Below are 19,817 nucleotides of genomic sequence, written 5' to 3'. Positions count from 1 at the left end.
GAGCTCTTATCCATAAATCATGATATAAGAGAAATTAACATTTATAGCGAATAGGAAGCTCTCCGAATATAGCAATGATTGCAGTATAAATTGCGTTTTTTACCAGAGTACTTACCAGTCCGAAGGCAGCGAGTTATCACGTGATGTGTGGCACTGGAATGTAAGTTTAAATCAACGTCGACGGTATTTCAGATACTCGAAGATAAACCAGATACTCCAGACTGACTGCAAAGTATCAGCCTTTAACCTTCTAATCTTTCATTGAAGGTTCAGGCTCATCACATGACAGGATCCTCAGACTTCTCAAATACACTAATGGATACATCGTTGCGTTCTTGAACTATGTTGAAGCTCTAGGTGACAACTCTCTCATTATTCTACTATTGATTCATGCATCTGCTCAAAGGTCACCTGACGTTCTCGGTCGCGCGGTATCCCGCCTTGAAATCGGCCCGACCTGAGCTGAAGACCGTCCTGCCGTCCTGCTGTAACGACTTCGTCCCGTCCCTCATCATGCGTGTCATCATTTAGGACGGGTGCCTATACTGACTGTGATCCTTCGCGCCTGACGTGTCATCTTACATGTCTGTCACGACCAATTGAGCAGACTGGAGCTATTTTTGGCGGTTTCTAGCTGCTGAAGCCGAAGGTGAGATCAGGAACGTATATAAACGCATTGCCCATTAACTCTAGCTACATTCACTCTGCACAATCTTTCTAGTTAGGCCGATTTAGCTTCCATCAATACTAACGACATGTCTTCTTCAAACGAGGTAGCAACCAATTCAACCTCTACGCATAGAATACCGAAGACTAACGTATCATCCAGGTAGCGTCTCTCGCCTCAAGCAACTCAAAGACATTGGGAGCCTCCTTCCCCGTCATCACCCTACCGTCGGGCATCAAGGTGCCAACAGGAACTGTCGGTGCTCTGCTGTAGAATGTACGCCGCTACGACGAACTCGCCGCAGACAGCAACAAGACAAAAGAGGACGAAGAAGAGCTGAAAGGCTTAGCTGAGCAAATGAAGGCCGCGCTCCCGGTACTTAAGAAGGTTGGGATGTTCGACTTGTTCACTCCTGACGAGTGGGTGCAAGGCAAAAGTCCCGGGAGAAAGTTGGTTGGGGAAGAGGCTAAGAAGTTGGAACTCTAGGCAGTCTTCAGCATCAGGGTTCACACGACTAGGTGATAGGTGTTTCGAGTCCAGAGGAGCATGCTCAACACTAGTATGATGACGTTATTTCGTACAAGCTCATCAATCTACTCACCATATCTCGATTGATGTTAGCTATGGCGATTATTTCATTGGGAAAGAGACCTTTGTGTAATTGCGAAACTCAAGTTCCATGATTTTCTTTGGATTTCTCGCCTTGAACCTCGGCTCCATTATATGAGTGCAAACGTCTCAGGAGAATATTGTCCCACTGCCTCGCCTTCCATCAACCCATGAACGTAGCACTCGCCAACTAGCATCCACGACTCGCTTTCAGTGTTTCTCACTAGGAATGGCATCTCGGCTCCCAAAATCACGACTACTAAGTCGCCCTGTCTCGCGCCCGGTGGCACCATCGCCATCTTCCCACCATCAGTCACTGCGAAGCGCCTCCCATAGGCGCAAGCTGCCTCGGCAGCACCGTATTCACTCGATAGTTTCAGATCTTCCAGAAGCGAGGCTGCAATATCGGGGTCTAGTTGATGCTTGCTTGGATCCAAGCCTTTAGAGCGAGATTCGAAACCAAGGAGTCGTTTCGTTGCTTGGTCTCCGTTCGCAAGAGACATTGGAGCTGGGTATTCAAGACTGTCATGCGTCGTCATCGGATGAACGCAATTCCCAATCAGTGTCCGCCATGTGGCCTCTCGACGACTCTGAGTGCTGGTACCCACAGGGTATCTCTCGTCACAGCGACGTGCTAAGAGCTCTACATCCTCCTGGAATGGCCCGCGTTGTTCGGCAAAGGACTCGGAAGCATCTTTCTCGTCCTGTTTTCGGCGGACAAAGTGTTTGGACACCGTGGCGATGTTGTCGATTGCAAGCGCTCGTACCGACAACGTATTCGACGACGTGTCAATCGATACCTTCTGTTTCGTTCTACCGGACGCTTTGTAAAACCTCTTATTCGTCATCTTCTGCAACAGCGACGTCTTCGGCAGACAGCTATAATCCGGCACCCAAGACGGTAGCCCTTGGACCTCCCATTCATGTCCAATGCCCGCAAAGCCCAACGCCGACAGCCTCTCATCCTGCTCCAGCGACAACCTCGTCGTATGCGCAAACACCTCCGCCGGCGTCCGCCCAGAATCCTCAAACAGCCTCGCATCCCCCTTATCCGCACTCACCGCCACAAGACTGAACACATGATCTTGCTTCTCCGTCGCGCCGAACGCCCCCATCTCGCTAAGCAAGTGCACAAGACTCACTTCCCGCCCCTCCTGCACCTCCTCCCTAAACCGATCGAGCGTGCTCACCTGGGCCCACCCAATCCCGCGCCCGCCATCAAAGACGACCATCGCCTGCGCCAGATTCCTCCTCGCCGGATCCCCAATCACTGCACACACGGCCGCCAGCATATCCCACTCGACCCACGCATTCCCATACCTTACATCCACGCGCCGCGCCACCGCCACCTCCTGGATCATCCACACGCGGAACCAGTACGCCTGCGCCAGCATGTCCCTTAGCGCGGCCGCCTCGCGATCCCGCGCAGCGCCGCTGTTGGCCTCGACCAAGCTCGCGAGCCGGGCCTCGCGGGGGCGCGCCGGCGCGCTCGCGTTCGCGACGAACATGCGCTTGACCAAGCTGTCGGCGCGCTTGCCGTCGTGCGCGTCGCCCACCCACGCCACCGTGCGCCGTGCGGCGCTGTAGATGGCGCGCATGAGCGGGAGCTGCACGGCTTTCTCGCGCGCGTCGCGCTGCGCGATGCACAGGAAGTCGATCCAGACGACGCGCGGCTCGCGGACCGAGGCGCGGTCGGCGAGGGCTTTAAAGCAGTTGGCGGGGACGGGGAGGCGCGTTGGCGTTGGCAGCGGCGGCGGCTGCGCGCCGCGGGGGGAGGACGAGGGCGAGTGCAGCAGGATGGTGTGCGTGCGGGTGGAGGAGCCCCAGTGGTAGGAGAGGGCGTCGTAGGCGGGCGTGCGCGGGTCGCCGAGCGTGTGGGTTTCGAGCGTGCAGTGGAGGGTGCGGGAGCGGCGGGGGTGGATGCGGAGGAGGCGGATGGAGCGAGGGGTTGGGAGGGGCGTGTAGGTGTATGGTGGGTAGTGGCTGTGATCACGTGTGCCGCCGGAGAGGATGAAGGGTGCCCAGAACCGACGGTAAAGGATTGAGAGGTCGATTTGGACGTATGTGAACGCGTTTATCAGCGCGCTGGGGCCGTGGAAAATCGTGAGGAGGGGGAGGTTGGGGATTAGGACCGCAATGAGGATGGCGGCGGTAATGATGGCCTGGTGGGCGCGGGCGAGGTAGATCCAAAGAATGACCAGGCTGCCAGAGAGTAGGAGCGCGTACAGCTCTACCTTGAGTAAGGATTTAAGAATCGGAAATGAAACAAAATGCAGCAGAACTCTAGTAATCAGATACTTGCACACTTCGCCCGCATCTCCCCACATCTTCCCTAGTAGTCCTATGCATGGGGCGTCGGTATTGATCCATTCTAATATACTCAGGCACAACTGCCGTGTTTCTGATAGTTGAAAAAGGAGCAATAGAGAGCCTAGGGGGTGGAGGATGAAAATTTGACAGTGACTGGGGAGATAAAACCAGGCTTTGGAGACGAGTGGGCTTCGGAGGACGGCATGGAAGGCGGCTATGCTCATCATGCGAGCAGAATGGATGAAGTGCTGTTTTAGGTTTTCGAGGTTTTCGAGGCCGGGGGTTTCGAGGCCGGGGTTTCGAAAGGCAGTGGTGGGGGGTAGGGTGGACATTGCGGATCGGGGCGGAGTGGGAGAAGGGGGTAAGAAAAGACGAATACCAAAACTTTCTAATAGACAATGAGGTTTACGTTTGGAGTTGGCAAAAGTATGTTTGAAGGCGTTGATGGGTATCGGACGAAGGATGAAGAGTAGATGGCTGTGCTAGTGAGGCTGTGCAAGATCCGCTTTGTGGCGCTGCCTAGGATTGCCAGGCTGCCAGGTACCTACCGGTATTCTAACGCCAATTCATCACAGCTCTTTTCCTTCCACATCAACAACCATCTACTATATTGCCTTTTGCACGAAGCTTTGCCACGTCGTAGTCCTGGTAGTAAAACTTCGAAAGCGCCTCGCACAGATGCTGTTTGCTGGCCTCGAAGTCTCGGCCGGCTCTTAAATCCCCGCAGGCGGCTTGCGCCGAATTTAGAGACTGGGAGTTCAGCTTTCCAAAGACGGCGAACACAGGCTAACGCGCAGCCAAAATGGCACAAGCTCTCATTTAAGAGCAGTCCAGGCTCCCGGTTCAGCTTGTGATGAACTTTGCAGATTCAAGTATAAAACCTTTAGGATAAAATGCAGCCCCTGAAGCCGGAATAAGCTTCGTTCGCAGATTTCAATCGAGCACCTCAAACCCAACTTTACATCAAGATTAGAATCAATATCCCGCCATCAACAATGGATTCTCCAGAAAGCATCGCATTTTGGGGCACGCTAGTAGCCCCGGGCTCTGTCCAAGCTCCAGCCTTCTGCCGTCTCTACATCTGTATGTCAAGCCAGCATCCATCTCTCTCATACATCTGACCGCATAGCCATTTTTGACCACCTCCGGAGCACATCCGCAATCCCAATTGCGCAGATGAAACCCAACGGCGCACGACCCTATCTCAACGCCGAGATGATGGGCAACCTCTGCACCCTCATGGACATCATCGACCTGCACATCTCGCCCGCCGAGGCGCAGGAGATGACGCTGGAGACCATGAACAAGTTGTATTATGTGTACTTCAAGCTGTTCTGCGCCGGCCAGGAGCCATACACGTACCCGCGCGACGGGCCGGATGGCAATGCTCCGCTGATTACGCGCGAGGGCCTGCGCATGTGGCTTCTTGTTCGGATTATCATGGACCCGGTTTGTTTTATCTGATTGCAAGTTGCTTTTGCGTGGCGAATTGTGCTTATCAACTCTAGGACGATGCGCACCGGAGACTTAATGCGCTGCTGGCGAAGAAGGATCATCTCTTTATTGACCCGTTTACGGAGGAAGAGTTTGCGTATCCGCAGATTCCACGGTGCGCGTTTCCGGAAAAGCCGGTTGAGGAACTCGCAGCAACATTTCGACAGATTCAGCCAAGGTGGCGGGAAGAAAGGGCGAGGATCATGAGCGCGGCGCGGAAGGGGAGAGCAGCTGCGTCACAGTCAAGCTTGACGAGCGCGCAGAATAGTTTGGCTGCTGCGGATTTGAATGCTGCGAGAATGAGGGCGCAGGCGATTGCAAATGCGCAGGAAGAGCGGCGTGTGTACACTTCAAGTTCTGGGAATTTTAAGTATAGTTGTACTCCTGGGAATTTCTGAGGAGCTGTGCTTCTGGGTCAGACAAAGTTGGGAATTGATATTATAGTGGTAGGATAATGACTGCGTTCAATACAATAATTACCCGTCGCCAAATCCCACAGTCGGAGTGAAGTGTCTTGACGGAAGCACCACCTTTTGTACAACTGATAAACTCCTGAAGCCGCCCCAAACAAATGCAGAGAAGTGTGATCTGCCAACTTGGATATCCGAGAATATGATGAGACACCACCAGCGGTCGTAGACCAGTGTGCGGATATCTATGACCACGCATTGTACTACATCCCAGGAGGCAAACCCCTTGGCCCGATCTCGATCCGCTTCTTGATCGACGCATGATCCTCTCCAGACTTCAGCCTCCTGATCAACTCCTCCGGATCAAAGTCCGTCCCGATAGGATTTTCCGCGAACTCTTTCGACGCCATGAACTTATCCGCGTCTGCGATGCTGTCAAAATTATCCACCTGCGTCTCGATCTGGTTGCCATCTGGGTCTTTGTAGTAGATGCTTGTCGTCGGTCCATGATTCACACTCCATACGGGCTCAATCCCGTGCTCTTTCCTCTGCGTATAGGACAGGGCCAACTCATCAAGAGTCGGGAATGTGAAAGCCACATGCTCCAAGCCCGCCGATCCCAGGACCTTTGGCGTTGTAGATGGAGCAGCGAGAATCGCGATGCGATGATGCTCATCATCGTACGTGATGAAGGAGACGAAGTCGTTTTCATGGGTTGCGTGGCCGCCCAAGAATGTCTTGTAGAAGGAGACCATGGGAGCGAACTGCTGGGTGCGCAGCACCACGTGTGCCAGCTTCGAAGGGCTTGTGACTTTCGACATGGTGAGAACAGGTTCCTGGGACGATATCGACAGAGGAGTCGCGAATTCGTTCGTGCTTGCGTCTGCAACAGGGAGCGGATTCGTTGCTGATTTATGGGGGAATAGCCCGAGAAGCTCAAATTGCGGAAACTGACCGCTTTTGGCTGCTTGTGAGCTCGCGCTCGCACATGTGCCACCACCGAGCTCGGGGCTCGGCACTGTTTTCAGTATTGATGTACGTCTTGAGGTTCCACCCCGGATTTCGGGCGCATCCAATGAGCAACTTCGTGGCCCCGCGACGTCATGGGTCCCGTGATCAGACCAGAGCTCAACTTTGCTAACAGAATCAGGACGAAGAACAGAACACTAACTCCATACAAGTTGAAGGTACGATATAAAATATACATAGCAACGAAAAAGGCGGATGCTGTTTCATGCACCATTCCGACGTGGCATTAAACGCCATGATATCTCGACATTTACAAGCTATTCTAATGAACACCATTGGTGCCAGAATGGGAGTCAATCCTTCCCAGTTCTTCGCTCGATTTACCCAGCAACGTAGCGACCGCTCCTGCGACCTCTTTTTCGGCTTCTTTGCTAGGTTTCTGCCACCTTGCGGCAACGAAGTTGTCCGGCCGCACCAAGATGGCTCCTCCTTCCTTAATACCCTTCAATTTCTCCCATCTCTCTTCTCGGTCTCTGAACGTACCGTTACGATTGGAGCTGCTGATGACAGCCGTGGAGATCTTGATATTGTTCGATTTCGCGACCTTCTTTGCCGCCTCCAGCCACGCTGCTCCGCTTTCGTCGGTAATTATGAGGAAAGTCGAGTCTGAGGCAATCAAGTCATGTGTCGATATCACCTTCTTGCCATCATTCAGCCAAACGTGAGGAAGCCGATTACCGGGTCCAGTATTTGCAGTGTAGATCTGACCGAGCGGGTCAACTGGTGGTGCATCAACTCCGTCTGGAATGATTGCCCCGGAAGGATATCTGACTATATCACAACGAGTCAGTCTCGGAGAAAACAGATCTGGAGGTCTAACTTACAGCCAAGCTCCAGATCGTGAGCGCTGAACTCTACGACCTGCGAATCGATGATTCGTTGCACCTGTGCTCGGAAGGTTCGTCCCGACTCGGAGTCTTCCCAAAGAGCTTGGAATCGCAGCTTATTGGCTTCGGGCTGGCCTTTGATAAGACCAACAGCTGCGTTGATCACGACCGTGTTTGCGAAGGTGAAGAGCCCCCAGTCGCAGTTTCGTTTTCCTGCGTATCGCCGCTCCGTCTCGTACGTATCCAGCAAGCTCTTGTCGGCAAGCCCTTTCGTCACGGCGGTCAGTTTCCATGCGAGGTTCTAGAGGACCTATTAGCGATATGGACCGTATGATCAACGCAACAAAACTCACATTCGCATCTTCAATCGCCGTGTTCAACCCCAACCCAGTCGTAGGCGGATGACGATGGGCCGCATCCCCAGCGATAAACACCCGTCCTTTCTGAAACTTACTCGCCAGCACCCGCTCCAAATTCCAATGGCTAATCTTATGCACGTCCATCTTCAGATCCGGAAGCTTGAGCAGCTCCCGAATCCGCGGCACGATCGCCTCCTCCTCATGTCGCTTCTCGTCGTCCATACTGAACCCAAAATGGACAGACCACTGCTCCGAATGCCTGCCCCACGTCGGGCCCATAGGCACCATAGCGCCGCTCTCCAGCACGGTCCCACCGGATCCATTGATGAAGTGGCACGCGAAGTAGCGGTCATCCCAGTACTCCGACAAGTCGGCGCTGAAATGGGTCGAGACCATATCCGCAATCCCGGATGGTCCCTCGAGCACCGCGCCAATCTTCTCATTAACCAACTTCCCACCATCCGCGCCGACGAGGAACTGGGCCCGGTACTGGGTCTGCTGTCCATTGGCTTCCACAGTCACAAGCACGGAGTCGCCCTCGTCGACGAAGTCAACAACGTTGTGGCTGAAGCGCACGTTTCCCGGGTTGCGCGATTCCGCGATCTTCTTGAGTAGAGGCTCTAGGCGAATTTGAGGCAGGTTGCAAGAGCGGAGGGGGGCATCACGTCTGCGCCGATTAGCGTTTCCGTTAAATTCAACACGCCCAGCTCCAAGATTCAAGTGGAAACGTACCTATAGCTCTCCGCCTTCGCTGACCCATCGTCCCCCCCAAAACTGGTAAACTTGTGGATCACCTTCCGATCCAGCGGACCGTCCCCTCCCAAACTGGACTGCCACGCCACCTGGCTCATGTTCCACAGCGGGGAGCCCTTCTCCAAGATCTCGGACTCCATGTGGTGTTGGCGCAGGACCTCCATAGAGCGCTGGTTCAGATAGTGCGCTTTCGGAAGACGGGAAGTAGCATCGTGGCGCTCGAAGAGCAGATGCTCGACATGATAGTCAGAGAGAAGAGAGGAGAGCGTCAGGCCGCAGCCGCCCCCGCCGATGATGATCACAGGGACTTCTTGGATCTTGGACATCTTGAAGGAAGAGGCGAGATGATCTTGCTAGAACTACAGCGTCGACTTCGAGAGAAAAGGAGTAGTTGGATAGAATATCGTAGGAGATGCGGGACTTAGATAAAGTATCTCGCCTGAGGAAACGCGTCGCGCGTGGAAGTTCTGCTCCGAGCTACCGAAAGCGCTCACATGAGGCACCTGGTGGTCAGCGAAGCTAAGTTACCCCGGGCGCCCCCACACCCCTCTGGAAAATGCCCCGGATCTGCAGGGGAGGTGCAGGGGTGGGTCCGGGTGTGGGCGTCCGAGTGAGATCATCCCCGCATTTCGGAATCATTTCGGTTTGGGGGCTCCGATACCGTAATTTGTATATTACACTGGTGGTTCTGGAAGATCCGGGTGGTTTTGGAAGATCCGGGCGGGCTGCAAGCTACCAAGATGCGAAGATGATGGTTGCGGTAGTGGCATTTGAAGGCTATCGTTGGCCAGACACATGCATATCAATAAGTTCTTGGAACTTGATGTATAGATACGATTAACGTCAGTCCGGGTATATAGGGACACGAGCAATCATCGCTATCGAATCGCAAAATAACGACTTCATACCACTCCATCAAGTCAATAGATCCAGGTTCCAGGTTCCGGGCCAAGGCGAGGTGCCATTGAAGCCAAAATTATGCTCTAGTTGCATCCCCGATTCCAAGTTCATATCAAAGCCAGCCTCGCCTTCGGCATCTGGCACACCATTGCCGATGCTGATGTTGGCCCAATCGGGACAGTCTATCCAGCTGCTTCCGGGTGTAGCATCCGTAGCACTCTGGGGAAGCCTCAGGATTGAGTCTGTCGTGGCAGTGTTTGCAGACAGAATGTCTGATTGCGGAGAGACAGAAGAGATGCCCTGGCTTCGAGAGGTGCCGGGCCTGTGGTCAAGGCCTGTTTCCTCGTTAGCGAATGAGCATTCGAAAAGTAAGGGCTTGAAGCATACCTTTCTCTCTCCTCGCTTTCTTAATAGCCTTTCTCGCCAATCGCGAGAGCTCCGCAGTCTTCGTAAACGCCATTCCCCCAGAGGTGCAGAATTCCAGCTTCCCGAAGAACCCAGTCACGACTTCCATGAGTGCGATATCAGTGTTGGCGGTTGGAGCTAACGGGTCTGTGACTACGTTGGTAAAGAGTGTGATTATGCCGCTGAGGGGGTAGTATATTAGAAGCCTACGAAAGATGGATCAGTGCACTGCTTATATGGAGGAAGACATCTCATAACCTACCAGCTAGGATTGTACGCATGGACTTCGAGATTGCTGGTAAGGAGGCAAATTGACCTCGAAGCCTCCAAGCACTTCCTCCCCTTCTCCACCATTTTCTCGGTAGCACTATCGTCTGGCGAGTTTTGAGACTTTGAGTGCCAAAAAGTCTGCGCAGGGAACCGCCGATGGATGGCGCAGATCGCGTAGTGATAAAAGTACTCCAAAGCTAAGGCCTGCAAGTGTGGTACAGTACCGCTTGAATCCAGCTGCCCCTTCGTCGAGTTCTCCAAGCGAGCATGTTCTGGAATATCATCATGCCACCTTTGCAGCTTCGCTTCCAGCTCCTCCGCCGTCTCCAAAAGTTCAGACAGCGGCATTATGAGCGCCTTTGCGGAGTACATCAAACTCGTGATTTGTGAGCATATGCGAGCGTAGCGAGCGGCGAAGAGGTAAAAACTGAACGACGCGCTCGAGATCCCCAATGTACGCGGCAGTGGACAGCTGACCTCGCCGTCGTCAATAGCTGATGGCCGCCCCATACGGAGCGAAATCGTCTTATCCATCCAGTAGAGCACCCAGAAAACCCGACTTCTTTCTTCGCTCTCCGCGGGAGTGATATCCCATTGCGGACTAGCCCTTTTATGCATCCCCATTCCTTGAGAGAGTCGAACAGCCATCGAGCAGAACTTGTATTCGCATTGAGGGGTCGTGGAGTGCTGAGCGTAGAGCGTCATGGCGGCGAACGCTTTGACGGTTGTCAGAGTAGTTCGGCGACTTATCAACTCTGATTGGACCACGAGAGCGTTGTGGAAGTATTTCATTGCTTCTGACTCTGCCTCCGCGAAACGGGCGGGCCGATCGCTAGGATTTTGCTTGGAGCCGACGACGCGGCAGCCGAGGGCGAGGACAGTAGTGTAAAGGGCGTACCAGGGGACACTATTTAGGAAGGAATTGCTTGAGTGTGCGTAAGACTGAACCTGTCGCATAAAGTCCTCGCGGTCCAGTAGCGGGAACCAGCTCTGGTCAGCGTCGAAATATGCCTTGACGTATTCCCTGGCTATTGCGGGGTTCGGAAGAGGGTTCAGTTGACTCTTCATGGAGTTTAGTATCCTCATGCCTTCGTCTTCGGCTGTCGGCATCGCGAAATGCGACGTTATCTCTTCAGCGAATTCGCGAAGCGTGGCAACGCTTTCTTCATCCTCAGTCTTTTCAAGAATCCAGCGCAGACCGTTGTTTGAAAGGAGGGAGATGCCGGATGAGGGGCCGGTGAACTCGAAGCCTGACGTCTCGTGGCGGAGGAGGATTGAGTTGTCTTCATTGCCTTCGTCTACGTCGGGGTTCCAGAGAATGGTGTCTATGAGGCTTGTTTGATTGTTTTGGATAATGTGCGGTATGGCGTGTAAGGTAGCTCTTGGAGGGTCGTTCGCGAGATCCAGATTTGGGAGATCCGATAACGGCATAGTTCTGACATCTTGAGATAGGGTTGACTCGCTGGACGAGAATGAGGACTCAGATCCAGAGAGGCGCCTGAACTCTAGGAACGCCGTGGAGTTCTCGTCGTTCGACCTTTGGAGAGTTGGATGGCTATCGGAAGGTGGACGGCCGCCATGTTGTTCATTGATACGTGCCCACCCAAAGCGCATTCGTTTCCGCGGAGTCTCGGCTGTATTCGCACGTTGTCTCTTTCCCGGCGCAGTCGTGCACGGCAGGTTATGGTTCTGACGGGTGTTTAATTGACTGATCGAATAAGAGGCAAGCCATTACGCACCCTACAGTAGTCACATGTAGTTGTATGCGTTACATTGCCTGGACGCAAGATTAGTCCAGGCTATCTCGTCAACAGGGTCTCGAGGGCTCAGACTTTGAGCCTCAAAGGCACATTTGACCTTCTTAGCGCGGCAGTTGTCACAGGCCATCTAGATATAGATAGATGAGGTCGCACAAAGTGAGGTTGAGGGTTGAGAGCGGGTACGCGGGAATGATGCAGAAACACGGCCCTTTCCCCGCTTTTTCCCCACGGGGTAACTCCAATACCATAGCTGTTCTAGCGGCTTTTTATGACCTCGGTTATTGTTTATTATCCTGCGAGAGGCAAGGCTTGATTTATTCATCATGTCCAACGTCAAAAAGATTCAAGAGATGTTTTTTCTTCTCCATCAGCACTTTCTGCTAAGTACCTGATTAATCCTAGGGATGCCGGGGGTCTATATCTTTAGTAGAGCCATGACGCAACATCGATACACAAACCGCTGCATCCGAGATCCATATCGACTTTCTCTCTGTCATGTATCGATGTTCGGTCTCGGAAGCTCGGATTCTACAGAGAGCCAGCTTACTTTACCTCGTATCGGACGGATGAAATCCTACTCTAATGGGTTAGCGCTTGTATCGGACCGCCTAATATAGAGGTATTCAGTCAGTCTCAATTGCTATGTCACAAAAATGGTATCGGTCGACTGCATCGAAAACCGAATGGTACCTCATTACACAGGAGACACATTCTGTTCGCCTGAAAGGGTCCGCGGAGTGGTCTAGTCAAGCCGTTTGAGGCGATCCGGATGGTCAAATCCTGCCCAAGCGTCCATTTCGAGTCTTTCCCCGGATTCGTAGCTCGTATCTTGACTCTGAGAATCCGGGGAAGTACTGCGCTTGATGCCATGCCCGAGTCTCCAGGCCACATGTTCTCCGAATCTAGAGAAGCAATACATCGATTAGGTGTCAGCGGAGGAGCCGGCTGATCTTTTCCTCTGAAGCTTCTCCGAATCTTCAGGCTCTTATATTTATCTTCTCCCAGGTAATGCCTTGTGCATATATACGGGATTAAATCTTGATATTGATTGAATCGGGTCTCCCACTCGTATTTGGTATTCCAATTCTTCTCATCATGTCTAACGATCTTCTCCACAAGGTCGAGACGGCAATTCCTCCTAGAGTGTTGACAGGAGCGTCTCTTGTGCTTGAACGAGCTACCGAGCATGTGATCATTCAGGGAGTTGTTCTGGGCCTGGTACAGTTCACTCGCTCAATCTAACTCACAGCTTTGATAACTGACATAATATGGCAGTTCTCCCACACTGTCTTCAGGAATTTTGAACCCTCTGCTCTTGGCTTTATCTTCTGGGTTTTTGCGCTCGCGGCTGGGGAGTTCACTTTGTTCAACCGAGACCACCTTGACGATTTCAGATGGTCCAACATCGCAGTTCTTCCAGTTGTCCTTGTCATGAGCGTCTACTTTGCCACCCTCGGGTAAGCAATCATCGAAACTGTTTGAAACGACATAAACTTACCGCAACAGTATATCGATAGCGTTCTACAGGCTTTTCCTCAACCCCCTCCGACGCTTCCCTGGCGACACACTTCCAGCACTTACAAAATGGCAATCCTTCTGGGTAGCTAAATACGGCCAGACTCACCACTTTCTCTTTGCCCAGCACCAGAAGTACGGCGACTACGTGCGCGTTGGCCCCAACGAGCTTTCCGTAACCAACGTTGATGATCTACCTATCATACACGGCAATAGGTAAACAACTTGCTTTTAAAAGGATTGCTTAAAAAACTTACTTATACTCGTTCCTAGATCTAAATTTAATAAAGGCCCGTGGTACTGGAAGAACCTCAACGAGCCAGAGCCAGGGCTATTCTCCGTCCAGGACTGGGACGAGCATAAGGCCCGCCGAAAAGCATGGGACACTGCTTTCGGTGTAAAGTCGTTGAAGGCGTATGAACCACGAATTGCGACGGCGCTTGATCACCTTTGTGCCAGGTTAGATCAATTTGCAAAGACGGGGGAGTATTTTGATATGAGCTTGTGGGCTGAGCTGCTTGCATTTGATGTTATGGGGGACCTCGGATTTGTGGGTCTCTTCAGCCCCCAGCGCTCCTTCCTCATACATTACATATTCTAACTTCTTTTTGCTTAGGGCGATTCGTTCCATATGCTCGAATCAGGAGAGCTCCACCACTATGTGGAATTCGTCCATATAGGACTCAAGTTTATGTGCACTCTTGCACCCATATCGTGGGCCATGCCGCTCCTCAGCTTCGTTCCTGTCGACAAGAAGACCAGGGAGGTCACGGCTCGATTCTTCGCCTATGGCGCAGATAGGTTCAAGTCCAGGCTAGCAAAGGGACCGATCAAGAACGATGTGTTCGGCTTCTTACTCGCAGCTCGAGAAGAAGGCGGGCTCACTGATGCGAAACTCGAGTCTGATGCTCGCAATGTACTTCTGGGAGGTGGTGATACTACCGCAGTTCTAATGACGTGAGTGCACCTCCACTCCGTGATACTCAATTATTGACGTTTGTTTTAGTTCTCTCCTTTTCTATCTCACCCGCCATCCCGCCGCCAAAGCCAAGCTCCAAGCCGAAGTCAACACTCTCTTCAAAGACGAACCCTTCGACGCTGCCAAACTGGGCGGGCCGCCCTACCTCAACGCCTGCATCAACGAAGCCCTCCGCATGATTCCACCGGGCCCCAACGGCATGCAGCGCGTAGTCAACACCCCCGGCGGCATTACCTTAAATGGCAGGTACGTCCCCGAGGGCACGAAGATCAGCGTCCACGGCTGGAGCGTGATGCACGACCCGCGGAACTTCGCAAGGCCAGAAGAATTCATTCCAGAGCGGTGGATTGAGGGATCGGGGTTCAAGGGGGCGCATAATGCGGCTGCGTTTATCCCGTTTTCACAGGGGACGTATCAGTGTGTTGGGAGGCGGTTGGCGTTGCAGGAGTCGAGGATGTTTTTGGTCAGGTGAGTCAGACCCTGGATTGTTTTGACGCTGATGGGAAGACTTGCTAACTTTGATTGTTTGTTCAGGATGTTCCAGAATTACGATTTCCAGATTGATCCGAATCTTGATCCGAAGGCTTATGTGGCTGCGACGGAGAGTTATTTGACTATCACAAAGTCGGCGCTGCCACTTACTGTCACTAAACTTACGAAGACATGAAGAGGGGTTTTGGGAGAGGGTTCAGTGAAGGACATTCCTGAAGTGTGAGAGAAAGATATAAATTGATTCTCATACTATCAATAGAGTTCAGTCACGTGGTGATCACATTATAGGAACGTAACGGTCTAAGTCAAATCGCCGCGATATAAGATGCTATCCTGTCGGTATAAACAAATCCGAATTATTTTCTTCCTGGGAGCACCACTCCCGTTCCTATAGTTTACTCCGATCTCATTTATCAACTCTCATCCTCCCCACTCACCCCCTCAAGCCCCTTAGGCACCTCCACCCCCATCGCCCTCACAAAATTCCGACAACTCTCCTCAAACCCCCCCTTCACACCTCCCGTCCCTTGCCTCACTTCTTCCTCCCCTCTCCGCACATCCATCTCCATAAACGCACTATACGTCGCATCCCACTCCAGCCCCATCACTGCCTCCCAAATTCCCACCACCGCCGCCGCATCCAGCGGAATCCGGTTCGGGATACTCCAAAAGAACGTGTACGAAATCACCCCAGGCAGGCTTCCCCGGCTCCGGGTTCGAGGCGCTGGGCACCGTCACGACGGTGTCCGCGATGAAAAGTGAAGAATAAGCGTCCCAGTGCAAGCATAAGCTACCGGGGAAATGCCCGCCGTAGAGGACGGCGGTGATTCCCGGGAGGATGGGGGTCAGGTGGGCGGTTATGGGGCGGAGGGTTAGGCCTGGGTGGAGGTGCGCTCGAGCCAGGGGAAGTCGGCGGCGCCGGTGTAGATCGGGCAGTGGAAGGTGAGGGTCCAGTCGGCGTAGGCGGTGTAGTAGTGCGGGTGGGAGATTACGATTACGGCGATGCCGCCTAGGGAGTTGATTTGGGGCTCCAGTTTCGTTAGCAGAGTATGATCAATTGTGATCGTTGAGGTTGGTGATTACCTTGTCCACGGTCTCTTGGTCGAGGAGGGTGATTAGGTCCCAGAGGACGTTGCCGTTGGGGGTTTGGAGGAGCATGGTGCGTTCGCCGATTGAGAACTGTGAGGTTGGTGAGTTGTTCTGTTTCATATCTTGGGTGCAGAGGATGATGGTCGGTTACCTGGGGCTCTGTGAAGATCTTTCAGAGCTTCGGGTTGACTTCGTCTTTTTTGAAGGTGTTTCTGTGGCCTGCTTCACGGATCTTGGAGAGGGTGGTGAAGGCTTGACCGGTAGGGGAGACGAATTGTCGTGGATCCTGAAGATATTTGAGTTCCTTGATTTCTGTATAGGCGAGGAAAAGCAGCGGCTAACATCGCAGTCCCGACACACCTTCTTATTCGACGAACCTGTGACGTCGAATTGGGTGCCGCAAGCGGTGCAGATCAAGAGGTCATTGGAGGTCTTGAGGATTGCCTTTGGCGCCATTATTATTGATAAGAAGATCTATACTTCAAATTCGAAACTGACGAGCGTAACGACAGCCTTACACTTATATCTCTCCGTCTCACTGCCTACACAATACCTCCACAGTGGGTAGTTATGTAAGCCGATCACCGATTACCAAAGCGCGGAATTGGGACGTTGAATGAGAAAGCAACGCTTGATAAAGTCAAACTACAAACAAGCCTACTCCGCAATACGACGAGCACCAATGAATGGGTGGACTACGGAAGTTTCTCGGCTAGACCTGACATATCTAGTATGGCTGCAAAGCTAAAGGGAAAGCTAGGTACTGGCGTCAAAACGGACGTCACTTCATTACCGGCGTGGGGTGGGATGCGGAGAAGGAGACTACGGCACTCATACTACTCACCTCCAGCGACTACATGGGCAGATATGTCGGCTGTTCCCACTACACGTTGGAGAGTGATATTTCCAAACTACGATTCGGCATCTACTCTATCGCGATGTCACTTGAGTATTGAACTGTCTATCTACAATGCCTCGGCATAGAAATCCGTACACCTGCCTGCCACTGTCTATGGGGCTTCAACATACTAATAGAAGCGGATACACTTCCAATCTTGCGTACACCCTGTTGACGCTGTCTAGGGTAGCCTCATTGGTTTAGTAGTTGCCCAAAATGCTGAACTTCTCTCTAATTCGGAATGTGGAAAATAGTATGAAGCTCTTCATGCAGCAGCAAATTAGTGTATGGGTTTCTATACGGCGCATTGTACCACAATTTTCTTACTCCAATCTTTTCTCACCACTGAGGTTTATACCCCTGCTCTCAATCCAAGTCTTCAGCCTGCTGCAAAGCCAAGTCCATGTTGAGATGAACTCTTTCCACCACCATCCTCCCTCGGCCCTACCAAGTGTTCCCCGTCGTTGAATTACCATAGATAGGGTAAAAAAGCGAACACCTCCCATCCAAGGTAGTCGACTGGATCACAGTAAGATTTGTAAACGTGTTCCCCGAGTTCCCCAGCACACCAATATACGCGCTCCCGCTCGCCGTTCCGACCTTGGGCCACGCCGGGTCCGGCCCGCTCGTAGGATTTTTCGCGAATGTAGCCCAAGCAGTTTGCATGTAACTGCTGAGCGAGATCTCCTGAGCAGTGGCACCTGACGATGGGTATGTCCCGAAGACGATCGGGATCTCGGTCGTGTGGTAGACGCCGCGGTTCGTGAAGCCAGGAACGCTTCCGTAGTTAGCGAAAGAGGCGTTGAAGTAGTAGCGCCAGGCTGGTATGCCAGCTTTGGCGTCGTCGGAGGTTACGACTGCCGCCGGCTGTGAAAAATGTCAGACGTTGTTGTTAAGAAATGGGACGTCAACGTGGGAATAATGAACGAGAACCTACGCATTGATACACCGACTCCGTCCAGGCCTGTGCCGTCGCGGTATCATCATCTGGAAACGCCCCTGGGACCGGATAGGCGGCATCGATAGCATTTACGTTTGCACCAGGAGCTTTGCCGTAATATTGCTGCACGAAAGCGCCCAGCCCACCTGATACCGCATATGGGGCTGAGAAGAGTCGTCCCTCCTGCGCGTTTGTGCCTTGTAGAACTGGTACCTTGGCAATCGATCCTGCGAGTCGTGAGGCTTCGGGGCTTGCGAGCTCCGTGACACCATCTGGTATAGGATTGAAAGCGAAGAAAGGGGTCGACGGGGTAGTGGCGTTGTAGTCCTTTTCAATGGTGCTCTTAATGGCGGTGGCGGCTACTCCGCGCATGCAGGTAATGACCGGTGATGCACCCTCGCAGCCAGAGAGTTGGACGAGGGAGTCCCAATAAGTCGTACTGGTGTCGGCGCCGCCTGCTGTGACTGAGGAGGTGCCACTTTGCATGATGGCGGCGCGGAAGGGGGTGTTGCTACCCATGGTAGTCACCAAGCGGTCGACTGATGTTGCTCCGGAGCTGAAGCTATGGCTTAGACATGTATTGCAGAACGGAGGAGCTTGGGTTTGGATAGTGGGTATACCTTTCACCGAAGATCGTTACCTTAGTTGGATCGCCTCCAAAGGCCGCGATGTTCTTTTGGACCCCTTGGAGTTGATTGAGTAAGCCAACCACACTCTTACGTTTACGTGGCAGTGACTTACATTGTAGGGCCTGCCGTTGATCTAGGAAGCCAATATTCCATTTGGTTTTGTCGGTTATATCGCCGGAATGAGGGAAGCCAAAGACTAGAAAACGTATGATTAGAACGATTATTCCTTGTTAACAAGTATGCTTCTTACCATTGGTGCGATAGTTTGCGGCCACGACAATAACATCTTGATGGGCTGCAAAGCTCGATCCATCATACCATGGATACGAGGCAGTGCCATACACCAGTCCCCCGCCGTGAATCCAGAACATGACTGCCTTTCCTGTAGCTCCTGAGCTGGGAACGTAAACATTGAGGTAAAGACAGTCTTCGCTTTCTACCGGGGCAGGATTGTTGAAAAGCTGCATGGTTTGAGTGCGATTTGGCGGGTAAGGCGAATCTTGCTGTAGATTAGCCGTATGCTTTGGGGGCACACATAGCCCTGAATGGAGAGCGTGGCATACCTATGAACTGTTGGACGCATGAGTTGCTCCATGCATTTGCTTGTCTGGTCGTATAGGTGGGAACAGCTGCCGGCGGGGCCCAACGGAGGCTGCCCGTTGGAATAGCAGCAAAAGGCACGCCTAGGAACTTGTTTACAGATGCGGTAGCACTAGGCAGAGTAGTGGTCGTCCCAACAAGGACCCCGTCGGAAACCGTGACAGTTGGAAGAGCCAGAGCATGGCCAGGGAAAGCAGTGAGAGTGCACGTGGGAAGAAAGAGCGATTGGACCATCGACTTGACCTTCATAACGAATCGATATATGTCATAATTGAGGGTTTTTGAGGAAAGAAAGCAAAATGTCAAAAAAGAACGGAATCTGAATCGTACTTATTAGAAGAGTGCATGAATTCATTGACACTATATATATCCGCGTCTTCTACTTTTAAAGAATGATGTAGTAGTCGGATGAATAAACAGATCGTCGAATCCTTCTCGTATAAGTATCAGCCACCGGCCAGCCTGGCCTCGATCCCTTGCATATAGACATAAACCTAGACCTTGTACACTCCTCAAACCTCAATGAGTTCCTAAATTTAAGCCATAGGCATTTACCAATTTCGTGCCTGAAATCAGCGGTTGTCAAACAAATGGGGGCTAAAGGAACAGGAAAAAGTACACAAACGATAGGCATTCCCGGGGATTTAATTTGCGAACAGGAAAAATCATATTATGAGTACTGAGAAATCATGAAACACACTCCCCGCTAGTGCCACTGGGTGTCACTGACCTTTCGATCTTCCAATGGCAGTACGTGCCGCGTTCATACTATCGTAATAATGGGCAAGGGATCGGAAGAATAAGTGGAGCGATGACCATCCCCTGCACTCAAATTATATTTACTGCTATACAGCCTATCTCATTGGTCTAGAATCTCATTTC

The 19,817-nt window shown here is 52.3% G+C and overlaps 9 protein-coding genes across 9 annotated transcripts; 3 read left to right on the top strand and 6 right to left on the bottom strand.

Moving 5' to 3' along the window:
* Positions 1-489: 489 nt before the first annotated feature.
* Positions 490-1,153, top strand: BDZ99DRAFT_571203 (uncharacterized protein; the record flags this gene model as incomplete). Its single annotated transcript, XM_033728064.1, has 3 exons — positions 490-773; positions 830-926; positions 972-1,153. Exons 1-3 carry the CDS (start codon positions 756-758, stop codon positions 1,151-1,153), a joined length of 297 nt encoding a protein of 98 aa, XP_033576328.1. The 5' UTR covers positions 490-755.
* A 1,667-nt stretch (positions 1,154-2,820) lies between these two features.
* Positions 2,821-3,249, bottom strand: BDZ99DRAFT_357833 (uncharacterized protein; the record flags this gene model as incomplete). Its single annotated transcript, XM_033714642.1, has 1 exon — positions 2,821-3,249. A coding segment is annotated over one exon (429 nt), but the record flags the coding sequence as incomplete, so codon positions are not given.
* A 1,352-nt stretch (positions 3,250-4,601) lies between these two features.
* BDZ99DRAFT_27791 (uncharacterized protein) lies at positions 4,602-5,644 on the top strand. Its single transcript, XM_033713968.1, has 2 exons — positions 4,602-5,035; positions 5,095-5,644. The coding sequence occupies exons 1-2, from the start codon at positions 4,763-4,765 to the stop codon at positions 5,476-5,478; spliced, it is 657 nt and encodes a 218-aa protein (XP_033576326.1). The 5' UTR covers positions 4,602-4,762; the 3' UTR covers positions 5,479-5,644.
* On the bottom strand, positions 5,440-6,524 carry BDZ99DRAFT_417218 (putative biphenyl-2,3-diol 1,2-dioxygenase III). Its single transcript, XM_033716813.1, has one exon. It carries the CDS (start codon positions 6,309-6,311, stop codon positions 5,754-5,756), a length of 558 nt encoding a protein of 185 aa, XP_033576325.1. The 5' UTR covers positions 6,312-6,524; the 3' UTR covers positions 5,440-5,753.
* A 153-nt stretch (positions 6,525-6,677) lies between these two features.
* On the bottom strand, positions 6,678-8,952 carry BDZ99DRAFT_463196 (uncharacterized protein). Its single transcript, XM_033720023.1, has 4 exons — positions 8,438-8,952; positions 7,700-8,372; positions 7,344-7,647; positions 6,678-7,290 (listed from the first exon to the last, which is right to left on the bottom strand). The coding sequence occupies exons 1-4, from the start codon at positions 8,782-8,784 to the stop codon at positions 6,782-6,784; spliced, it is 1,833 nt and encodes a 610-aa protein (XP_033576324.1). The 5' UTR covers positions 8,785-8,952; the 3' UTR covers positions 6,678-6,781.
* A 315-nt stretch (positions 8,953-9,267) lies between these two features.
* Positions 9,268-11,385, bottom strand: BDZ99DRAFT_463195 (uncharacterized protein). The gene is made up of 3 exons (XM_033720022.1): positions 10,026-11,385; positions 9,746-9,969; positions 9,268-9,693 (listed from the first exon to the last, which is right to left on the bottom strand). The coding sequence occupies exons 1-3, from the start codon at positions 11,099-11,101 to the stop codon at positions 9,374-9,376; spliced, it is 1,620 nt and encodes a 539-aa protein (XP_033576323.1). The 5' UTR covers positions 11,102-11,385; the 3' UTR covers positions 9,268-9,373.
* Positions 11,386-13,181: 1,796 nt separating this feature from the next.
* On the top strand, positions 13,182-15,096 carry BDZ99DRAFT_531548 (cytochrome P450). Its single transcript, XM_033726456.1, has 6 exons — positions 13,182-13,250; positions 13,300-13,524; positions 13,582-13,858; positions 13,925-14,265; positions 14,315-14,755; positions 14,822-15,096. Exons 1-6 carry the CDS (start codon positions 13,225-13,227, stop codon positions 14,952-14,954), a joined length of 1,443 nt encoding a protein of 480 aa, XP_033576322.1. The 5' UTR covers positions 13,182-13,224; the 3' UTR covers positions 14,955-15,096.
* Positions 15,097-15,177: 81 nt separating this feature from the next.
* On the bottom strand, positions 15,178-16,327 carry BDZ99DRAFT_531535 (uncharacterized protein; the record flags this gene model as incomplete). Its single annotated transcript, XM_033726455.1, has 4 exons — positions 15,178-15,807; positions 15,863-15,979; positions 16,059-16,154; positions 16,211-16,327. 4 exons carry the CDS (start codon positions 16,322-16,324, stop codon positions 15,652-15,654), a joined length of 483 nt encoding a protein of 160 aa, XP_033576321.1. The 3' UTR covers positions 15,178-15,651.
* Positions 16,328-17,210: 883 nt separating this feature from the next.
* BDZ99DRAFT_488366 (alpha/beta-hydrolase) lies at positions 17,211-19,184 on the bottom strand (the record flags this gene model as incomplete). Its single annotated transcript, XM_033722900.1, has 7 exons — positions 17,211-17,633; positions 17,704-17,813; positions 17,853-18,262; positions 18,327-18,390; positions 18,448-18,531; positions 18,586-18,834; positions 18,899-19,184. The coding sequence occupies 7 exons, from the start codon at positions 19,182-19,184 to the stop codon at positions 17,211-17,213; spliced, it is 1,626 nt and encodes a 541-aa protein (XP_033576320.1).
* Positions 19,185-19,817: the final 633 nt, after the last annotated feature.

This window comes from Mytilinidion resinicola, assembly GCF_010093595.1.
Source record: "Mytilinidion resinicola strain CBS 304.34 unplaced genomic scaffold BDZ99scaffold_10, whole genome shotgun sequence".
NCBI classification, from domain to species: domain Eukaryota; kingdom Fungi; phylum Ascomycota; class Dothideomycetes; order Mytilinidiales; family Mytilinidiaceae; genus Mytilinidion; species Mytilinidion resinicola.
The sequence above is the reverse complement of the archived record's forward strand: the minus strand, read 5'-3'. Positions and strand labels throughout refer to the sequence as shown.